The sequence below is a fragment of the Danio aesculapii genome, chromosome 14 (genome assembly GCF_903798145.1).
Source record: "Danio aesculapii chromosome 14, fDanAes4.1, whole genome shotgun sequence".
NCBI classification, from domain to species: domain Eukaryota; kingdom Metazoa; phylum Chordata; class Actinopteri; order Cypriniformes; family Danionidae; genus Danio; species Danio aesculapii.
Genome location: NC_079448.1, coordinates 13404437 through 13421514, shown reverse-complemented (window position 1 = coordinate 13421514; position 17078 = coordinate 13404437). Strand labels below are relative to the sequence as shown.

Sequence of the window (17078 nt, the reverse complement as noted above, 5' to 3'; positions counted from 1 at the left end):
CTGGTAAGCATGAAAAGAAACGCCATCACACTGCCCTGAAGCGTTCGTTTTAAAGACGAAATGCTGCCATATGTACCTCTGGCTATATAAATCGCGATTTCCAGAAATGTACACAGGGGTACGTTTTCAGAATAAGTCCATGTTGAAAAAAATTGCTTGGTGAGTTCATAAACTCCTCCAGAAGCTGTGCCTGGATGAGAGACGCTTTCAGCTGTACTTTTAACTGGGGCGGCCACAATTTGATGAACTGTTGTCTCGTGTTGGCAGGAGGATTTCCCCTCAGGACACCAACAACAGTCATAATCACTCCCCTACTAGAGCAAGCTCCTGATTGGTTAATGCAGAGCAAAAGTTTCAAGTTCCAATTCATGCAAAAAGAGCTTCAAATGTCAAACATTTTCATGCTATGCTCTGTGCCACATGATGTCTCATCACATCTTTGTATTGACGTCAAGTGTAAATCCCTGGCACTTTATGTTTCATCCATGTCTGGTGTAAACATACCATTAGGCCTGATCCTAAAAACATGTTTTTTTTGTGTGTGTTGAAAGGTGCCTTTTTAAAATCATTTTCTATTGCCAGTGAGCATTTTGGATGCTTTTTATGCACCCTGGGCACTTTGTGTTTTAACCGCCTACTGCGCCTGTTTTTAATAGAGTGCTGTGTGCACCTACAATTGAAAAAAAGTCAACTCTGTGCAAAAAAACACCAGAACCAAGACCATTGATACAGTGGTTTCCTAGCAATAAAAAAAGCGCAGTGCACTACTTTTCTCTAAAGTCAACAAAAAGGCAGTGCGGTGCCTTTGCTTCATTATGCGTCAAGCTTTATTCTGCGAAATACATTTTTAAACCATTGAGCATTCTCAATTGCCATCTAAAAATGTATGCAATCGTGAGCTGTACTGCTTTCTCTCTTTTCAAAATGCAGCATGCACTCTTCTGGTATCTCCTGTTACTAAACAACCACGAGCCGTGCTTGTCCCGAAGATGTCACCTCAAACATGTATGGCTGTATAAAGCCAATTAAGCTAATGTTACTAGAGTTAGCATCTTTTCAGGTTGTAGCAGTATTTGACCGCTTAGAAATGACCATGTTCCTGCAAGTTGGCATGGCTTTAGTACCACCACTAGACACGCCCCACCATTAGAGAGCAGAGTTCGGTCTATTTTTTAGGTACCTGGGGTTCGTTCTTCATGCGTGGATCACTCATTTAGCAGGATTTGTTCATTGACGATTTGACATGATCCTGGATTGTTTCATTCTTATCATAGCAACAGTACTGGTAGCTCAAACCTGCTTGGGAGCATGCTTATTTCATATAAACAGGATTAGATCGGGTCATTTCAAGCAAAGGTAATACTGAAAGTATGTATCAAATTCTGATATTTTCTTACAGTATTAGTTGTAAACACTTGGGAAAATAGTAAATAGAAAAAAAAAAAATATATATATAAATATATATATATATATATATATATATATATATATATATATATATATATATATATATATATAGATAGATAGATAGATAGATAGATAGATAGATAGATAGATAGATAGATAGATAGATAGATAGATAGATAGATAGATAGATATACACACATACAATGTTAAAATTATAAAAAATAAAACTTATGCAATCTGCACTCCAAAATAAAAGTACAGACTGTCACAGGGTGGCTCTCCTTAAGGAGTTCAAATAAAACATTTATTAATATGACCTTTTTAGACACAAATGCGTACTAATTTAAGCTACCAGGTTTAGTAGAATTTGTGTATGATAATAGACATGCAAAATATTCAACTTTTTTTGAAAGGAATAATAATTTATGCAGTCATGCATAAGTTTTGAAAGCTAATATGACGATGATTTAATGCTTCATAAACGTTGCAGACACCTTTACCAATATCAAAATGCAAAATTAATTCAAACAGCCAATTATGCCTTACGTGATTGAGAAACTTAAATAGGCCTAGGTTACTATAATAAAGAAAATCCCCTCTAAAATGTAAAACTAAATAAATTGCTAAATACTCTTGACAGATGAAAGTTTAAAGCCTGCAGCCACAACAAAGGTGGAAAGTTGTTGCATATCATATTTAACAAACCGTTTACTACAAATGTAATTTTGCTCACATGGATAATTGAATATTATTCAGATGATGTCATTGTGCTGCAGTGCCATCAGCCAATCGTTGCATCGCTGATTATGATTTTGAGGATCGATAGATCTGTCCTTCACAACACAAGCAGCGATCTCAGATCAGTTCATCCAGACATTTTAATCTAATTCGCAAACTTGTTTGAAGAACCAAATTAGCCAGAGATCAATTATCAAGATAAAAAAATCCAGCATCTGTCAAATCATCTTAGATCATTTTTAGCGAGGTACGAAGAACAGACCCCTGGTGTTTTATGTTTTTGCCTGGGTTGATGATAACATTTCTTTTATTGCGTCAAAAAACACTTACTTTAATATCACTCAACCTGGACTTTAAATGAACACTAGATTTGGTTTGTTACGACAGTGTGATTTCAAGTTTACCCTAGAAGTTTGTTTTGAAATGGTTTCATTTTGTGCAAAAGTGACTTTAATTTAAAAAAAATATTGTCAAAAATGACTGACCTACAATACCTCATTAATTATGTTATACTATGCTATATCATATTTGACTCAATCTTTTTGTCATCTTGTTTTCTTCCCATTACAATAGATTTTGTTTTTGCTTCATTGATCTGAGAATGAAACCTCCTTCCTGTGAGAAAGATGAGAGCCTGTAATGCTCAACTGTTTTTTTCACCAATATACCATAAGCATAGACCAGTGGTGCTTACAATCTATCACATTAAAAAACAATTACTAGATGACTAAAAGATAAACTTGGACATTTACCTATAACTACAGCATAACAAGAAATTTTTGAACAGTTTTTGTGAGTACACAGTAGTGTGATGGCAACGGATCACGCATAATAACAGAAGCCCTCTCGCAGCAGTTTAAATCTGTCAGTAACTGTCTAGAAATGTTCTGCTGCAGGCGATGAAAGTGACTGTCTGAAATAATGCATCTCCTACGAGGCCTTAAAAATTCAAGCTAGTCAACCTCAGTAAATGACAGGTAATTTGTTGGATATTTAAATGACTATCAATCATTCAGGCTCATCTCTAGACAATTTTCAAAAGCTGCAGCTTGAGGGCTCATTTACTTTTGTCAGAATCCTTTTTTTTTAATTTATTTATGTATTTGTTTATGTGAATTTGCGCATAAGGACAAATTATGGACACATTAGGATTTTCCCTAAGCAGATATTGCTCTTTATACAAGTTTAATCAAATTCAAACAAAACGTTGCATGACTTCTGCATGAGGCTGTATGGTTGATAATAGGCAGATTTCATATTTTGGTTAAATTATGTTAATGTGTTATGGTTGAAATCATCTATTATGTGTGTACAAACTCGGTCCTGGAGGGCCAGTGTCCTGCATAGTTTAGCTCCAACTTCCTTCAACACACTTGCCTGGAAGTTTTAGTATACCTAGAGAGAGCATGATTAGCTGGTTCAGGTGTGTTTAATTGGGGTTGGAACTAAAATAAGCAGCACACCGGCCCTTCAGGACTGAGTTTGGGCACCCCTGATCTATAAAGACAGTAACTCTCTTCTTAACTTGATTGACACCTTCATCAGGATTGTATAAAACAGTAAATAAGCCACCAAACATCCAAAAGTGCAAGTCAAGAATAAAAAAAATAAAAAATAAAAATGGATAAGTCTGAAGTTAAATGTTTAAAAGAAAATATACACTCGCCGACCACTTTATTAGGTAAACCTGTCCAACACAAATTTCTAATCAGCCAAATCACATGGCAGCAACTAAATGCATTTAGGCATGTTGACATGGTCAAGACGCTCTGCTGCAGTTCAAACTGAGCATCAGAATGGGGTAAAAAGGGGATTTAAGTGACTTTGAGGTACTCAAGGTTTGCAGAAGAGCATATCTGAATGCACAACACGTCCAACCTTGAAGCAGATGGGTTACAGCAGCAGAAGACCACACCGGGTGCTACTCCTGTCAGCTAAGAACAGGAAACTGAGGCTACAATTCGCATAGGCTCACCAAAATTGGACAATAGAAGATTGGAAAAACATTGCCTGATCTGATGAGTCTCGACTTCTGCTGTGACATTCAGATGGTAGGGTCAGAATTTGGTGTTGACAACATGAAAGCATGGATCCATCCTGCCTTTTATCAATGATTCAGGCTGGTAATAGTGGTGTATTGGTGTGGGGATATATATTTATGGCACACTTTAGGCCCATTAGTACCAATTGAGCATTGTGTTAATGCCACAGCCTACAGTATTGTTGCTGACCATGTCCATCCCTTCATGACCAGTTTATTCATCTTCTGATGGCTGACTTCTAGCAGGATAACGCACCATGTCATAAAGTCCAAATCATCTTAGACTGGTTTCTTGAACATGACAATGACTTTACTGTACTCAAATGGCCTCTACAGTCACCAGATTTCAATCCAATAGAGCACCTTTGGGATGTGGTGGAACACGAGATTCGCATCATGGATGTGCAGCCGACAAATCTTTTTACTTGTTATTTACAACAAGTGAATTACTATGTACAATAATTACTAATATAATATTTGTTTACATTTATTTAGTTCACATCAGCATCACAATCTATCATAAATGAGATTATATTCTACAGCTCTTTTAAATTATATCACTAATGGATAAATTTATATTTTGCCTTTATGTATTTTCAAATAGCCTCTCGGTTGATGCAAAAATATCGTCCACCGGCAGAACATGATTCTATACAACCTCCAAGTCACGTTTAATACTGCAGGTAATAAATTTGGACAAACCCTTAACCCTAATTACACCAAATAATAATAGTGATGCTCGCACATTTAACCAGGTTCTAGGCCAGCTATAATAAATTCAGCTCCTGACACCAGCTTTGAAACTACGCCAAAGAGTGTTTGCCAGCGCATTATATTTTCAGCCCTGAGTGAAGTGTTGAGACAGAGTTTCAGCCCAGATCTGTGGGGTGTTTATAGAGGCTGCGGTGAAGCAGTCTTTCTGCCCAGAGGGAATGCACTATCAAACAGTCAAGATCCTCCAACAAACACACTGCGCACAATGACAGGGACTCACGTCGAAAGGAAGAACCTCCACTGTAGTGTTGAAGAGCTTGTCTCCGGGGTGCTCGATGTTTCCACTGCGGAAGAAATACCTGCAAACACACACACACACACACACAACAGGAAAACTATCAATCTTAGAAATTCCTTGAGGAGTAGAATGCTAAAAGATTGTACTGCATATATGTTTCCTCATATATCATCCTATCATGGGTTTATTTATAGAGCCCGTAGCACACAGTGGCCCCAAAAAGTGTTGAACTTTATTTATTGTGCTTTTTGAAAGAAGTCTGATATGGTCACCAGATTTACTTGATTGAAATTTTTGGTAAAATAGTAAGATTGTGTATTATCATTACAATGTGTAAGAATTACAATGTAATTTATTCCTGTGATGATGAAATTATAGATTTTCACCATTATTAATCAAGTCTTACATTATATTTTTTCAGAGGTGGAAAGAGTACTGAAAAATCATACTCAAGTAAAAGTATCATTACTTGCCTAAATATGTATTGCAAGTAGAAAAGTGTCTGTTGTAAATATTACTCAAAGTATGAGTAAAAAGTAGACCTTTCAAAAGTACTCAAGAGTAGTGAGTAGTGAGTATTACGGTGTAAAAAGCTGATGCGTTTCCATGTAATTTGTGTATGTGTGTGTAAACGTAACATTCTGTAGTGCATTTAGTTATTGCCCAGCAGGTGCACAACGTCATAAGATGTTAATATTAGGGTAGATATAGGTTATGATGTCAGGTGACCAAAATTGAATGTCTAGCCAGCTTCTAAGGACAATCTTATTTTTATGCCCATTAACGACATCAAATGACGGTGATATTTGGTCGATTTTAAGTTGTGTTAGAAAGTGACCAAAATCCAACATCGAGCCAACATCTTAAACCAACGTCATATGTCAAATACTGACATTTATTCGTCAGGTATCGCAACCAAAATCCAAAGTCTGATGGTCATACGTCATAGTGGTAACGTCCACACAACGTCAAGCTGTAACATCATTAGATGTTGATATTTGGTTGCTGTTAGATTGGATGTTGGACACTGATATCATTGGCCTTACGTTGGGTTCTGATGTCAACCCAATTTTTATTTCCAAACAAAATACAATCTCCTCACGACATTGGGGCACAACGTCAATTTGACGTCATGTTGACATCTTGTGCTTGCTGGGTGTTTAAGGGCATTTCGGTCATCATACAGTAAACATCTGTCATCTTCTCATCAGTGACATGCATCTAAACAGTCTCAGGTTCAGATTAGGTAAAGATTTTGGACGTCTTTTTGGATACTTGTAATGCTTCTAAAATGTTTACTGCAATTATAAATCGCTGAGGTAGTTTATTATGATGCGATTTACCTTCTATGTGCAATTTGATTGGACAGGAATCACAGGACTGATTTTTCTAATCTCCATAGACAAGAAATAAACAAAGTAGTGACTGCAGGTTGAAGGAAAGTAGTGGAGGAAAAGTACTGATGCAGCACAAAAGAATTTACTCAAGGGAAAGTAAAAGTACACATTTTTAAAACTAGTTAGTAAATTTCGAAGAAAAAATACTCACAGTAATTTGAGTATTTGTAATTTGTTACTTTACACCACTGACTATTACTTGCCCAAAAATGTAGTATAGATACTGTAGAGTAAAAGTATCTGTTGTAAATATTATTCAAAGTATGAGTACAAAGTAGCCCTTTTAAAAGTACTCAAGAGTAGTGAGTACACAGTATTCTGTAGTGCATTTAGCTATTTTTTTAAGACTATTTGGTGATTTCAGTCATCATACAGTAAACATCCGCCATCCTCTCATCAGTGACATGCAGTCTAAAATGCAGTCTCTGGATCATTGCTTGTAACGATTTTGGACATCTTCTTGGACACTTTTATGCTTCCGAACAGTTTGCTGCATTTATAGAGCACCCATGTCTAGTTCAGTATGATGCGTTTTAGTGTCTATGTGTGATTTGATTGGACCGGAATCACAAGACAAGATTTTCTACTCAACAAATCCCCACAGACAAGAAAAAAAAAGTATAGCGACTGCAGGTTGGAAAATAGTGGAGTAAGTGTACTGATACAGAACTAAAATGTACTCAAGGTAAAGTAAAAGTACACATTTTTAAAACTGCTTAGTAAAGTACAATTCCTGAGAAAAACTACTCAATTACAGGAGTTTGATACACCACTGATCATTTAAAAATGTTGACTTACTACGGTAAAAAAAGTCATTATTGTTATTATTACCATCATCAATTAAAATCTACCCCAAAAAAGTGGATTACATTTTTTTAGTTTGCTCATTTAAAATATTCAGCTATGGAACAATTCAGGAAACCACTTCCTAATTATCGGTTCTCTGGATTTCCTATTAAGAATATGTTCTAGCAATGTTGTGTTTTGTTAGACCATTTTTCTTTGGAAAAGGTCAATATGAAGAGCCAAAACCTCAAAGTGCCATCTAAAATATTCTTCTAAAATGAGCATTTTTCTCAGGCTCCTACGTATAGGTTCAGCAATTTGACTTTTATGACAAAGAATAGGTTATTTTCATCACTTTTAATGTGAAATAAGTGAATATAAACATAAGGCGGCAAGAAAAATACTCGTTGTAGAAGAAAATTTAAGATGGCACATAGAGGTTTTTGCATTTGGACCCTTCATATAAAAATATAATTATTATATTAAAATATAGGGCGTCACAGCGATGCAGTGAGTAGCCTGATCGGCTCACAGCAAGAAGTTTACTGGCTCGAGCCCCGGTTGGGTCAGATGGCATTTCTGTGTGGAGCACCTCCAGGTGCTCCGGTTTCCTCCACAGTCCAAAGACATGCGCTACAGGTGAACTGAATAATCTAAATTGGACGTAGTGTATGTGTGTGAATGCAAGAGTGTATGGGTGTTTCCCAGTGTTGGGTTGCAGCTAGAAGGGTATCCTGTGCATAAAACATATGCTGGATAAGTTGGTGGCTCATCAGCTGTGGTGACGCCTGATTAATAAAGTTACTAAGACGAAAAAAAAAATGAATGATTGAATTAATATATTACAATATATTTATAATTATTAGTATAAATAATAATTTCAATTAATATATTATATTTAAATATAATATGTTTAATACAGCTACAATTAGTTTCAGACCTTTCAGATACTGAACAAACAAATGTCTGTGTGTGAAATCTGCAAAGAGTGTACATATTTGTTTTCAATATTAAAAGATTCTTCTATTTTCTTATCATATAATTTTAAGATTCTTTTAATATTAAAATTATTTTATTTTGGCCCACTGTCATCTTCTCTAAATGCATAATTCATATTAAAAATATTAATTTTAAAACAATTCTAAAAGAGAACCAGTAATAACTTTTGAAGTAGCCTCTTACATTTTTACAGACCTATAAAATCATATATAAAATCCAAATCCCAAATCATATATAAAATTATAAATTTTTTTACTATTCCCTTAAAGTAATTTGAAAGGCTCAAATTTTTACAAGATATAAAACAAAAATTTTGCATCCTCATAATGTGTTTGTGAAGATTCATGTCAAAATACCCATCAGATAATTTATTATACCCTGTTGAAAATGTCAACTTTTGGCGCAGAGGGAATCGTAGGCATTTTGTCGCTTGTGCCTTTAAATGAAAATGCCCACTCTCGAAACATTCAGCTTCAGAGATGGATAATCAGGGTTGGATGTCGGATGTTAGGATAAACACAGAAAAAAGTAAACACAAACAACTCGATGAAGCAGAGAGCCAAAGTCACAAATACCAATACAAATGACCCACACACAAATGCTGTTACAACATCATTTATAGCTTGCAAACGGACACACACAGACACCTCCACATTCAACACATTGAGATGTTTCTGATCATCTACTCGCAGCAAATGTGACAGGATGCCAAAGTAATAAGTAAATATGCTGCTGTATAGAAATAATTATAGCCAAGTTACTGTATTAAATAATCCTGATTTAATGTCCACAAACTGACAATCATGTTGTGTGATTGAAGTGTCCTCGTTTATAGTTGCTGTGGTGATTTCAGCAGTTATGAATTATGTAGCTCAAAAAGTTTAGTTTAAAATGCTATGAGAAATACCAGCAATCATGTTGTGTGATTGAAGCGTCTTCATTTATAGTTGTGTACACTTTGCAGCTGTATTAATTTCAGCAGTTATAAATTACAGTGATCCCTTGCTATAACGCAGTTCACCTTTCGTGGCCTCACAGTTTCGCAGATTTTTTTAATGCAACTTTTAATGCACCCAAAAGGCAGAGGAAGATGCTAACCATCCCACAAAAATTTGAACTTCTAGACATGCTAAAGGAGAAGTTACACAGCTGTAGGAAGCTGTTACGGAATAAATAAATAAATATCAAATGGTTTTGAGCTTTAGTTTTATTCTTTCTGGATTTATTTTTCTATGAAGGTTTGAGAAAACTTTGAGAGTTTTAAAAAAGAGAGAAAAGTGTAAAAATGTTAATGCCTGTTTGAAAGACGTGTAAAATGTGTGGTGAGGGGTTTTACAACCTTAAAACATCTATAATAATAGTAAAAAATAAAGCTGACTACTTCACAGATTTTCTCCATTGCGGGTTATTTTTAGAACGTAACTCCCTCGATTAAAGAGGGATCACTGTACATAGACAAAGTCCCTTTAAGGCAAGGTTTTCTATAGTCTTTGACATAGATCAAAAAGTATAGTTCAAAATTCTATAAAAAAATACAAAGCTAGTTAAAACAAAGAGTTAAACAGAACACTTAATCCCAGTTTCTTTGCAAATCCTGTCATGTGGACATGTGGTTTATACATTTTAATACTGAAGTAATATCAACATCCAGAGCTTTTTGTCTAACTGCATCTCAGTTTAATGTTTATCATCTTTTTTCATATTTATTTTCGTGTTGTCACTTGTCACTTCATGTACACTGGAAGCTTCTGTAGCCAAAACAAATTCCTTGTGTGCAATAAAACCGATTCTGATTCTGAATATGTGCCAATCAGTCAATATTGGCTGGCAGGGAAAACCGCACTGCTACAACACATTGCAGTGGGCCCTTAAAATCAATGACATTTGGATCCTTTAAATAGGAAATTTAAATAGAGACTTGAGTTTATTTCACTCCAATATGACCATGGACACACTATACTTACACACAGTTCTGTCCAAAAAGCTTCCAAAAGTTGATTTTGCATCATAGGTGCCCTTTAATACATCCTTGCTGATAAAAAAAATGACATCTGAACGGCAGTGTATGGTACACAAAAAACCCAGAAAACAAATTGACATTTGTGTTATATGAAATACCAAACAAAGTGATTAAAAAAAAAAAATTCACCCACAAGCTAATTAAATGCATCTACAAATGCAGCTCAAGAAAATGAGTTCTGAGAAAAGCCTTTGCGCACAGATGACACCAAAATGCTATCTGTAATGACATTCCCACATATTAAAACGTCCAAAAACAATTTCCTTCCAGTCGTTCAGTCTTCTTTCTCTTTGGTTCAGAGAAACGAGCAGATTTCTCTGTATAATTACATGTGTAGAGCCGCCGCGGAGTGTAAATGGACACCTGCGCTTGTTAATCTGTGACTTCTGTAGCATGAAGGAAACCAGTGAGAGATCGGCAAACGCTCTCATTCAGACTGAGCGCTATTAGCTCTCAATTATGCCTGAAATATGCATGAACTCTCCATTAGGGTTAAAAATGTATGGATGACTGTGGCTCATGATGATTGATGCATTATGCGGCTCCTGTGAGTCAGCGTGATCAGAAAGACTGTGCAAAAAAGAGCTTAATTATAAAAACGGACAACAGGTCTTTCTGCTTCATTTACAGGGAGAAACAAATCAGGGAAAGAAAATGACAATCGACTTGACTTGAAACACACTAACGGCACTCAAAATTTATGGATTGTATAACAGATTTTTGTGGGGAGGAAATACATATCAAATAATGAATATGTAATTTATTTAATAAAATAGAGGATATTAAAAATAGGAAATAATAATCATAAATTGTATTAAATATACATCATTCAGAGTGAATAGATAAAACATGTATTTTTAACAAACTAAATAAATCAATAAATATTAAATTAAAACAATATTATTATGGCAATACTCATTCATTCATTCATTCATTCATTTTCCTTCGGCTTAGTCTCTATTTTAGAGGTTGCCATAGTTGCCAATTATTGCGGCATATGTTTTACACAGCAGATGCGCTTCCAGCCGTAACTCAGTACTGGGAATGACTGCAATACTCAAAAATATTAATAAAAACTAAAAATATTAAATAGGATTCAACTGAATAAATGAGCTAAAGTGTTATTTAAATTAACTAAACAATGGAATACAAAGTGCATAAAACATAGATTAAAATGATTAATACTAAATAAAAGTACTTGAGTACATAAATCAATAAAATCAGTACTTAAAGGAACACAAATGAATTGTTTCTAAGAACTATTATTAACTGCAATACTTTGAATGGAAAAGGCTGGTTTGTAGGTTGAACACATCAATTCATACTAAATCTGCACTGTAAAAAGCGATTACTTAAAAATATATAATTTTTTGTGTGCATGCATGTGTATGTTTGTGTTTGTATGGTGTGTGCTTTGAATGGAAGGAAAAAAAGAGCAAGAGAGCATATGCTTTTATTAAAAACTTCTTAGTAAATACAGGAAAATAGGTTGCTCTTTTTATCCTATTGCTTTTGCTTGGTCAGTGTCTTTGAGATTTGCTTCATCTACTGTTATAGGTTGTAAAGACCTTTAAAATTCTGTAACTGAATTCATTTGGTGATCGGGAACTGCAATGCAATCAAGCCTAGAATTACTTTAGCATTGCATTTCTATAAATCAAACATTGGTCAATCTCCAATCATAAAAATGGTACTAATGCAAATAAAGAATTTCATTTAGACTTCATAAAATTTCATAAAATTATTCGTCATAAGCTCAATACACACACCAAGCCGACATCAAAGAACTAGCGGCAACAAAAACGTCACATCATATCAGTTGCGCTTTATTCCACCTGGACCAAAAAGCTGTGTGTGAACACACCAAACAGACGACAGCCAACTGAAGCAAGAATATATGCTCTGCGCCTGCATGAGAGGATGTATTATCCATGCCCGGAGGTGGCAGTATCATCTAAATTCCACAAAGGGAAAACCGGAACCATTGCTGCACACATACAAGCTGTAAACAAAGTAGCCTTTACATACAATTTTCACACTTCTCGCTCACCACAGAGCAAGGTTATTATAGTTAACAAAAATGAACGAAAAATCAAAACTGAAATTCAAAAATATTTTCATTAACTGAAATAAAAATAAAAACGAGAGTTTCTTAAAAACTAGAACTAACGGAAATTGTACTGTGTACATACAAAGCTAAATGAAACTAATTTATCTTTGTAAATGTATTTAATATATATGCCTACTGTATGCCTTTTAGAAGTAAATGTATTTACTTCACGCTGCCTCAGAGTCTGTAATCCTGTTGCCATAAAGTCATTCTCGCTGTAGCTCCCACACCAAAAACAATGAGTGGACATGACCACAGCACAGTGACGGCATTAAATACAGAGACTTAAAATAATTAAATTAACACATTTGTGCCCAATAATAGGTTTTATTTCTGTATTAGTGATCGCGATTGCGAACAAATCGCTGTTTTAGCCGGATCTTCTAAGTGAACCAGTTGAACTAGTTCACCTAAATCGAACTGAATCATTTGAAATAATTCGCGCCTCCAGTGAACACTCTTATCCACAAACTACTTACTTTTTAACATGCCTGATACCCCTGTGACTTGAAATAACCAATACAGAGTTATTCAGTTATTAGAACAGTACACTGAGAACAGATTTGAGAAGCGGTTAACTGATAATACATGTCCTTTGAATACACGTTTCAAAAAATGTATCTATGGTTGAGTTTTTATTTAGTCTGATGATTTTGAATCTTGCACCTAACAAATATCCTAATTTAGAAATAAAAACTAAAACTAATACTGAAAATAATAAAAACTAAACTAAAACTAAGCAACTTCAAAATAGAAAATCCAATAAAACTAGTAAATCTATCTCTAAGAATTAATTAAAACTAACTGAATTTGAAAACAAATAGTCAATATGAAATAAAAACTAAAACTAATGAGAAATCCAAAACTATTAATAATCTTGCCACAGGGGAATTATCTTGTGCAAATATGTCTGATAATTTGCAAATATTTAGCCAGCTCCTTTAACAGAAGACAGTCCACAATGTTGTGTTCCAGCCAATCAGTGCACTCTCTTTCACCAATAGCTAATGGCAATTCTACATGCTGAATCAGGCATACTCACTTCAACATGAGGCATAACAAACTAAACAGCCTGACAGGCACTGAACGATGACCCAACCCAGTAAACTATTTTTTGTTTAATAGAATCTATCTAAACATAGACAGCTTTTTATCTAAACATGATGCTTTTTCATAAAATACATATTAAATGAAATTGGAAAGTGGATTTTTTTTTTCAAGTGAGCTCATTAAGGGATTCTCCTCTCATCATATGCAATACTGCGTTTTGGGCCAAAAGCCAGCATAATCGTTTTGTAATTCATTATGTTTCGGAGAGTGCCTGTAAGTGTGCTGGCATTCATGCATGTGTAATAAAGAAACTCGAAGGGTTTTCATCAGTATGTTTGTACCTCTCTACTCGGACAGGTGTGAAGAAGCGGATGCGTATGAAGTCTCCAGCGACAGGTGTAAAAGCCCAGAAGAAATCCTCTCCTAGATAAGCCTTCTCCAGGGTGAAGTGCTGGTATGTCTTCAGACTGGTGGTGACCTCAGCCAGTGGGTTAGCATGACCTTTATGCAATGTCTGCTTTCCAAAGTCCTTATCCTGTTGAAAATAACAACACATATTGATGCAATCATGAATTCCATGGAGTACAATATTTTTAATCAGCATACTGGTCATTTAAGAGTTATAAAAATCCAGATAGATTACTAAGATTATTAATAAAATTACTAAAAAAACAGGGTATGCGAGAAATAAAATGCTTTATCAAAGGTTAACATGCAGTGATTTCATATTTAAAGCAAAACCTGCATTTTAATCATAATCCACACAATGGAGCCATATTATCTCGGGTAGTGATTCAAAATAGATTGCATAATATCAGAATTAGAAATGGAATTGACTTTGTGAAAAAAATGCTACATAAAACATACTATTATAAATCTAAAATGGTGGACATCTTGGATAAAACTGCAAATTCATTATCTTCCTGCTGGAGAACTGCAGGAGTAACAGCGTCTCCTCCTTTTATTATGACAGAATTTTTAATCAGAAATACCTTAAGACCCTAGAGAACAATATTTAGGGTGTTGCTACAATATTTCTCACATCAATTTTTTTGAACACCCTACTAATTTACTATAATCCACACATAAAATGAAATGAACAGAACCACAATTATATTAGATGAAGATCATGTACTTTAGGTATAGATGTTTACTCAAGCTTTAGACTTTGAAACATTTAGGCAATTTCGTGGGATTTATGGGTTGTATTGGAAATTGGCCAAATACATAAACATGACCTGTGCATTATTTGAAATATATGAGAATCCCGTCAGATAAAGTTTGTTCAATGGCTGCATCTTTTGTTATTCAGTGCGTTTCTTTCATCTGTGCTCATAGACTGTAAAATCCTGTCAAGATTAGCCTGTCCCTTTCTGTATGCATCTCTTCTCCACCTTTTCTGATCTCAGTTCCTTTACAGCCTTAGTATTAAGTTTTAGCAGTGAAGTTTGTATGCATCTCAGAACACTATAGTTTAGGTCACAATTCAGAATATTAACAAACCATTAACTAACACTACTAGCTTGATAAATTTCTAATTAGCTGTTTATAAACAGTCAGTAAGGTAGTAATTGGGTTTAGGTTTTGGGTTAGATTAGGGATGCAGTTTAAGATCATACTTTATAACTACTAATGAACAGTTAATAACTTATTAATAGGCAGGTAATAAGCCAGTAGTGCGACGCAGTGGCGCAATAGGTAGTGCTGTCGCCTCAAAGCAAAAAGGTCGCTGGTTCGAGCCTCGGCTAGGTCAGTTGGCGTTTCTTTGTGGAGTTTGCATGTTCTCCCTGCGTTCGCGTGGGTTACTTCCGGGTGCTCCGGTTTCCCCCCACAGTCCAAAGACATGCGGTACATGAATTGGGTAGGCTAAATTGTCCGTAGTGTATGAGTGTGAATGAGTGTGTATGGATGTATCCCAGAGATGGGTTGCAGCCGGAAGGGCATCCGCTGTGTAAAACATGTGCTGGATAAGTTGGCGGTTCGTTCCGCTGTGGTGGCCCCGGATTAATAAAGGGACTAAGCCGAAAAGAAAATGAATGAATGAATGAATGAATAAGCCAGTAGCTAACAGTGTGAATTGTGACCTAGACGAAGCTGTTACCCACATTTCTAACATAAATCATGCAGTTTTTTATTGCTAGTCGATGCGATCCTGATATAAAAAGTTTTCCCACCCCAAAAAACGCAATACATTTTCTTCCTGTGTTCTTTCTTGACTGGCCTGCACAGAGTCCTGACCTCAATCAGACTGAACATCTTTGGGATAAATTATAGCAGAGATTGCGAACCAGGCCTTCTTGTCTAGCATCAATGCTTGACCTCACAAATGCACTCCTAGAGGACTGACACACTCCTAAACCCTTTAAAAACCTTCCCAGAAGAGCTGAAGCTGTTATAGCAAAGGGTGGACAACTCCATATTAAATCCTACAGATTAAGATTGAGATGTCGTTCAAGTTTATGTACTGTGTGTGTATAGTTTCACAGCGTTCATAGTTTAGTATAAAAAAGATGAATGACTATAGATGAAGACTAACAGCAATGATTCAGGCAGGTATTATGATAAACGTAGGCGGAAGAATGCAGTGAGCATGACCCTCAGGAAGCAGAGCATCAGATGTGTTCACCAGCTCACCGGCAGACAGGAAAAAATCAATACGACATGGAGCAGGCGAGTCATATGAGCACTCTTGGCCATGGAGATTCCTAACGCTCTTCATTTACAGGGAATAAAAACAGAGCAGGGACATAAGCTGATTTATTAGGATATGAGCTCTTATCGGCTGCCTGCTGGGTTTTGTGATTTGTAATTTGGAGGATCTCGGAAGAGAAATTAACATAGTCCTGAGGCAGACTATGGTGCCGGAGGCTTGCAAATCTATAAAATGATTGCGCACATACATGTAAATAAGTAAAGACATTTAGTTGGAAATCACCTTGAGTTTCTGGATCTTTCCAGCGAGGGATGAGTGTGTTCCAACATGCTGGAAGAGAGACGGTTTGAAGCGGATCCGTAGGTTTGCTTTCTGTCTGTCACAATGTTTCTGTGGGACACAGAATATTTAAATATATATATTATATCATATGTAAATGCACTCTAGAAGTCTCATACAGTCTTATGCAAATGTTTGGCCACCCCTGATAATTTTCATAATTGCAAACCATAGCCTGCTGGCCTTTCAAATGAGCAGTTTCATTTGGATATATTGTATACCCTACACTGTAAAACCCAACAGTCCACTTCATCAAATGAAATGAGTGTAGTTACCTCAAAATTGACTGAAAGTTAATTCTACTCATTTGAAAAAAGTTTTGAACTCAGTGTTGAAGGTAATGAGTTAATTGAATACCTCATTAGTTCTACTTAAATGAAGTTCACAGTACTCATATAGATTAGTTTAACTCAAATGGTTTGTAGCAATCGGTTTCCTCAAACAGTACGAGTTGCCTCAACTTATAGGGTTTTACATAGTTGGTTTGAGTTCTCTTCATTTATTGGGTTTTACTGTGCTCAAATTG

At 35.5% G+C, this 17078-nt stretch overlaps 1 protein-coding gene across 1 annotated transcript in view; it reads right to left on the bottom strand.

Annotated features, from left to right (window-relative positions):
* The window catches only part of mgat4b (alpha-1,3-mannosyl-glycoprotein 4-beta-N-acetylglucosaminyltransferase B), a 158561-nt gene that overhangs the window by 21598 nt on the left and 119885 nt on the right, over positions 1–17078 (bottom strand). Inside the window, exons 8-10 of the mRNA XM_056472938.1 lie at positions 16496–16603; positions 13902–14095; positions 5181–5259 (exon numbers count right to left, since the gene is read on the bottom strand). Coding sequence (XP_056328913.1) covers positions 5181–5259; positions 13902–14095; positions 16496–16603 — 381 coding nt within the window. The remainder of the gene's footprint in view (positions 1–5180; positions 5260–13901; positions 14096–16495; positions 16604–17078) is intronic.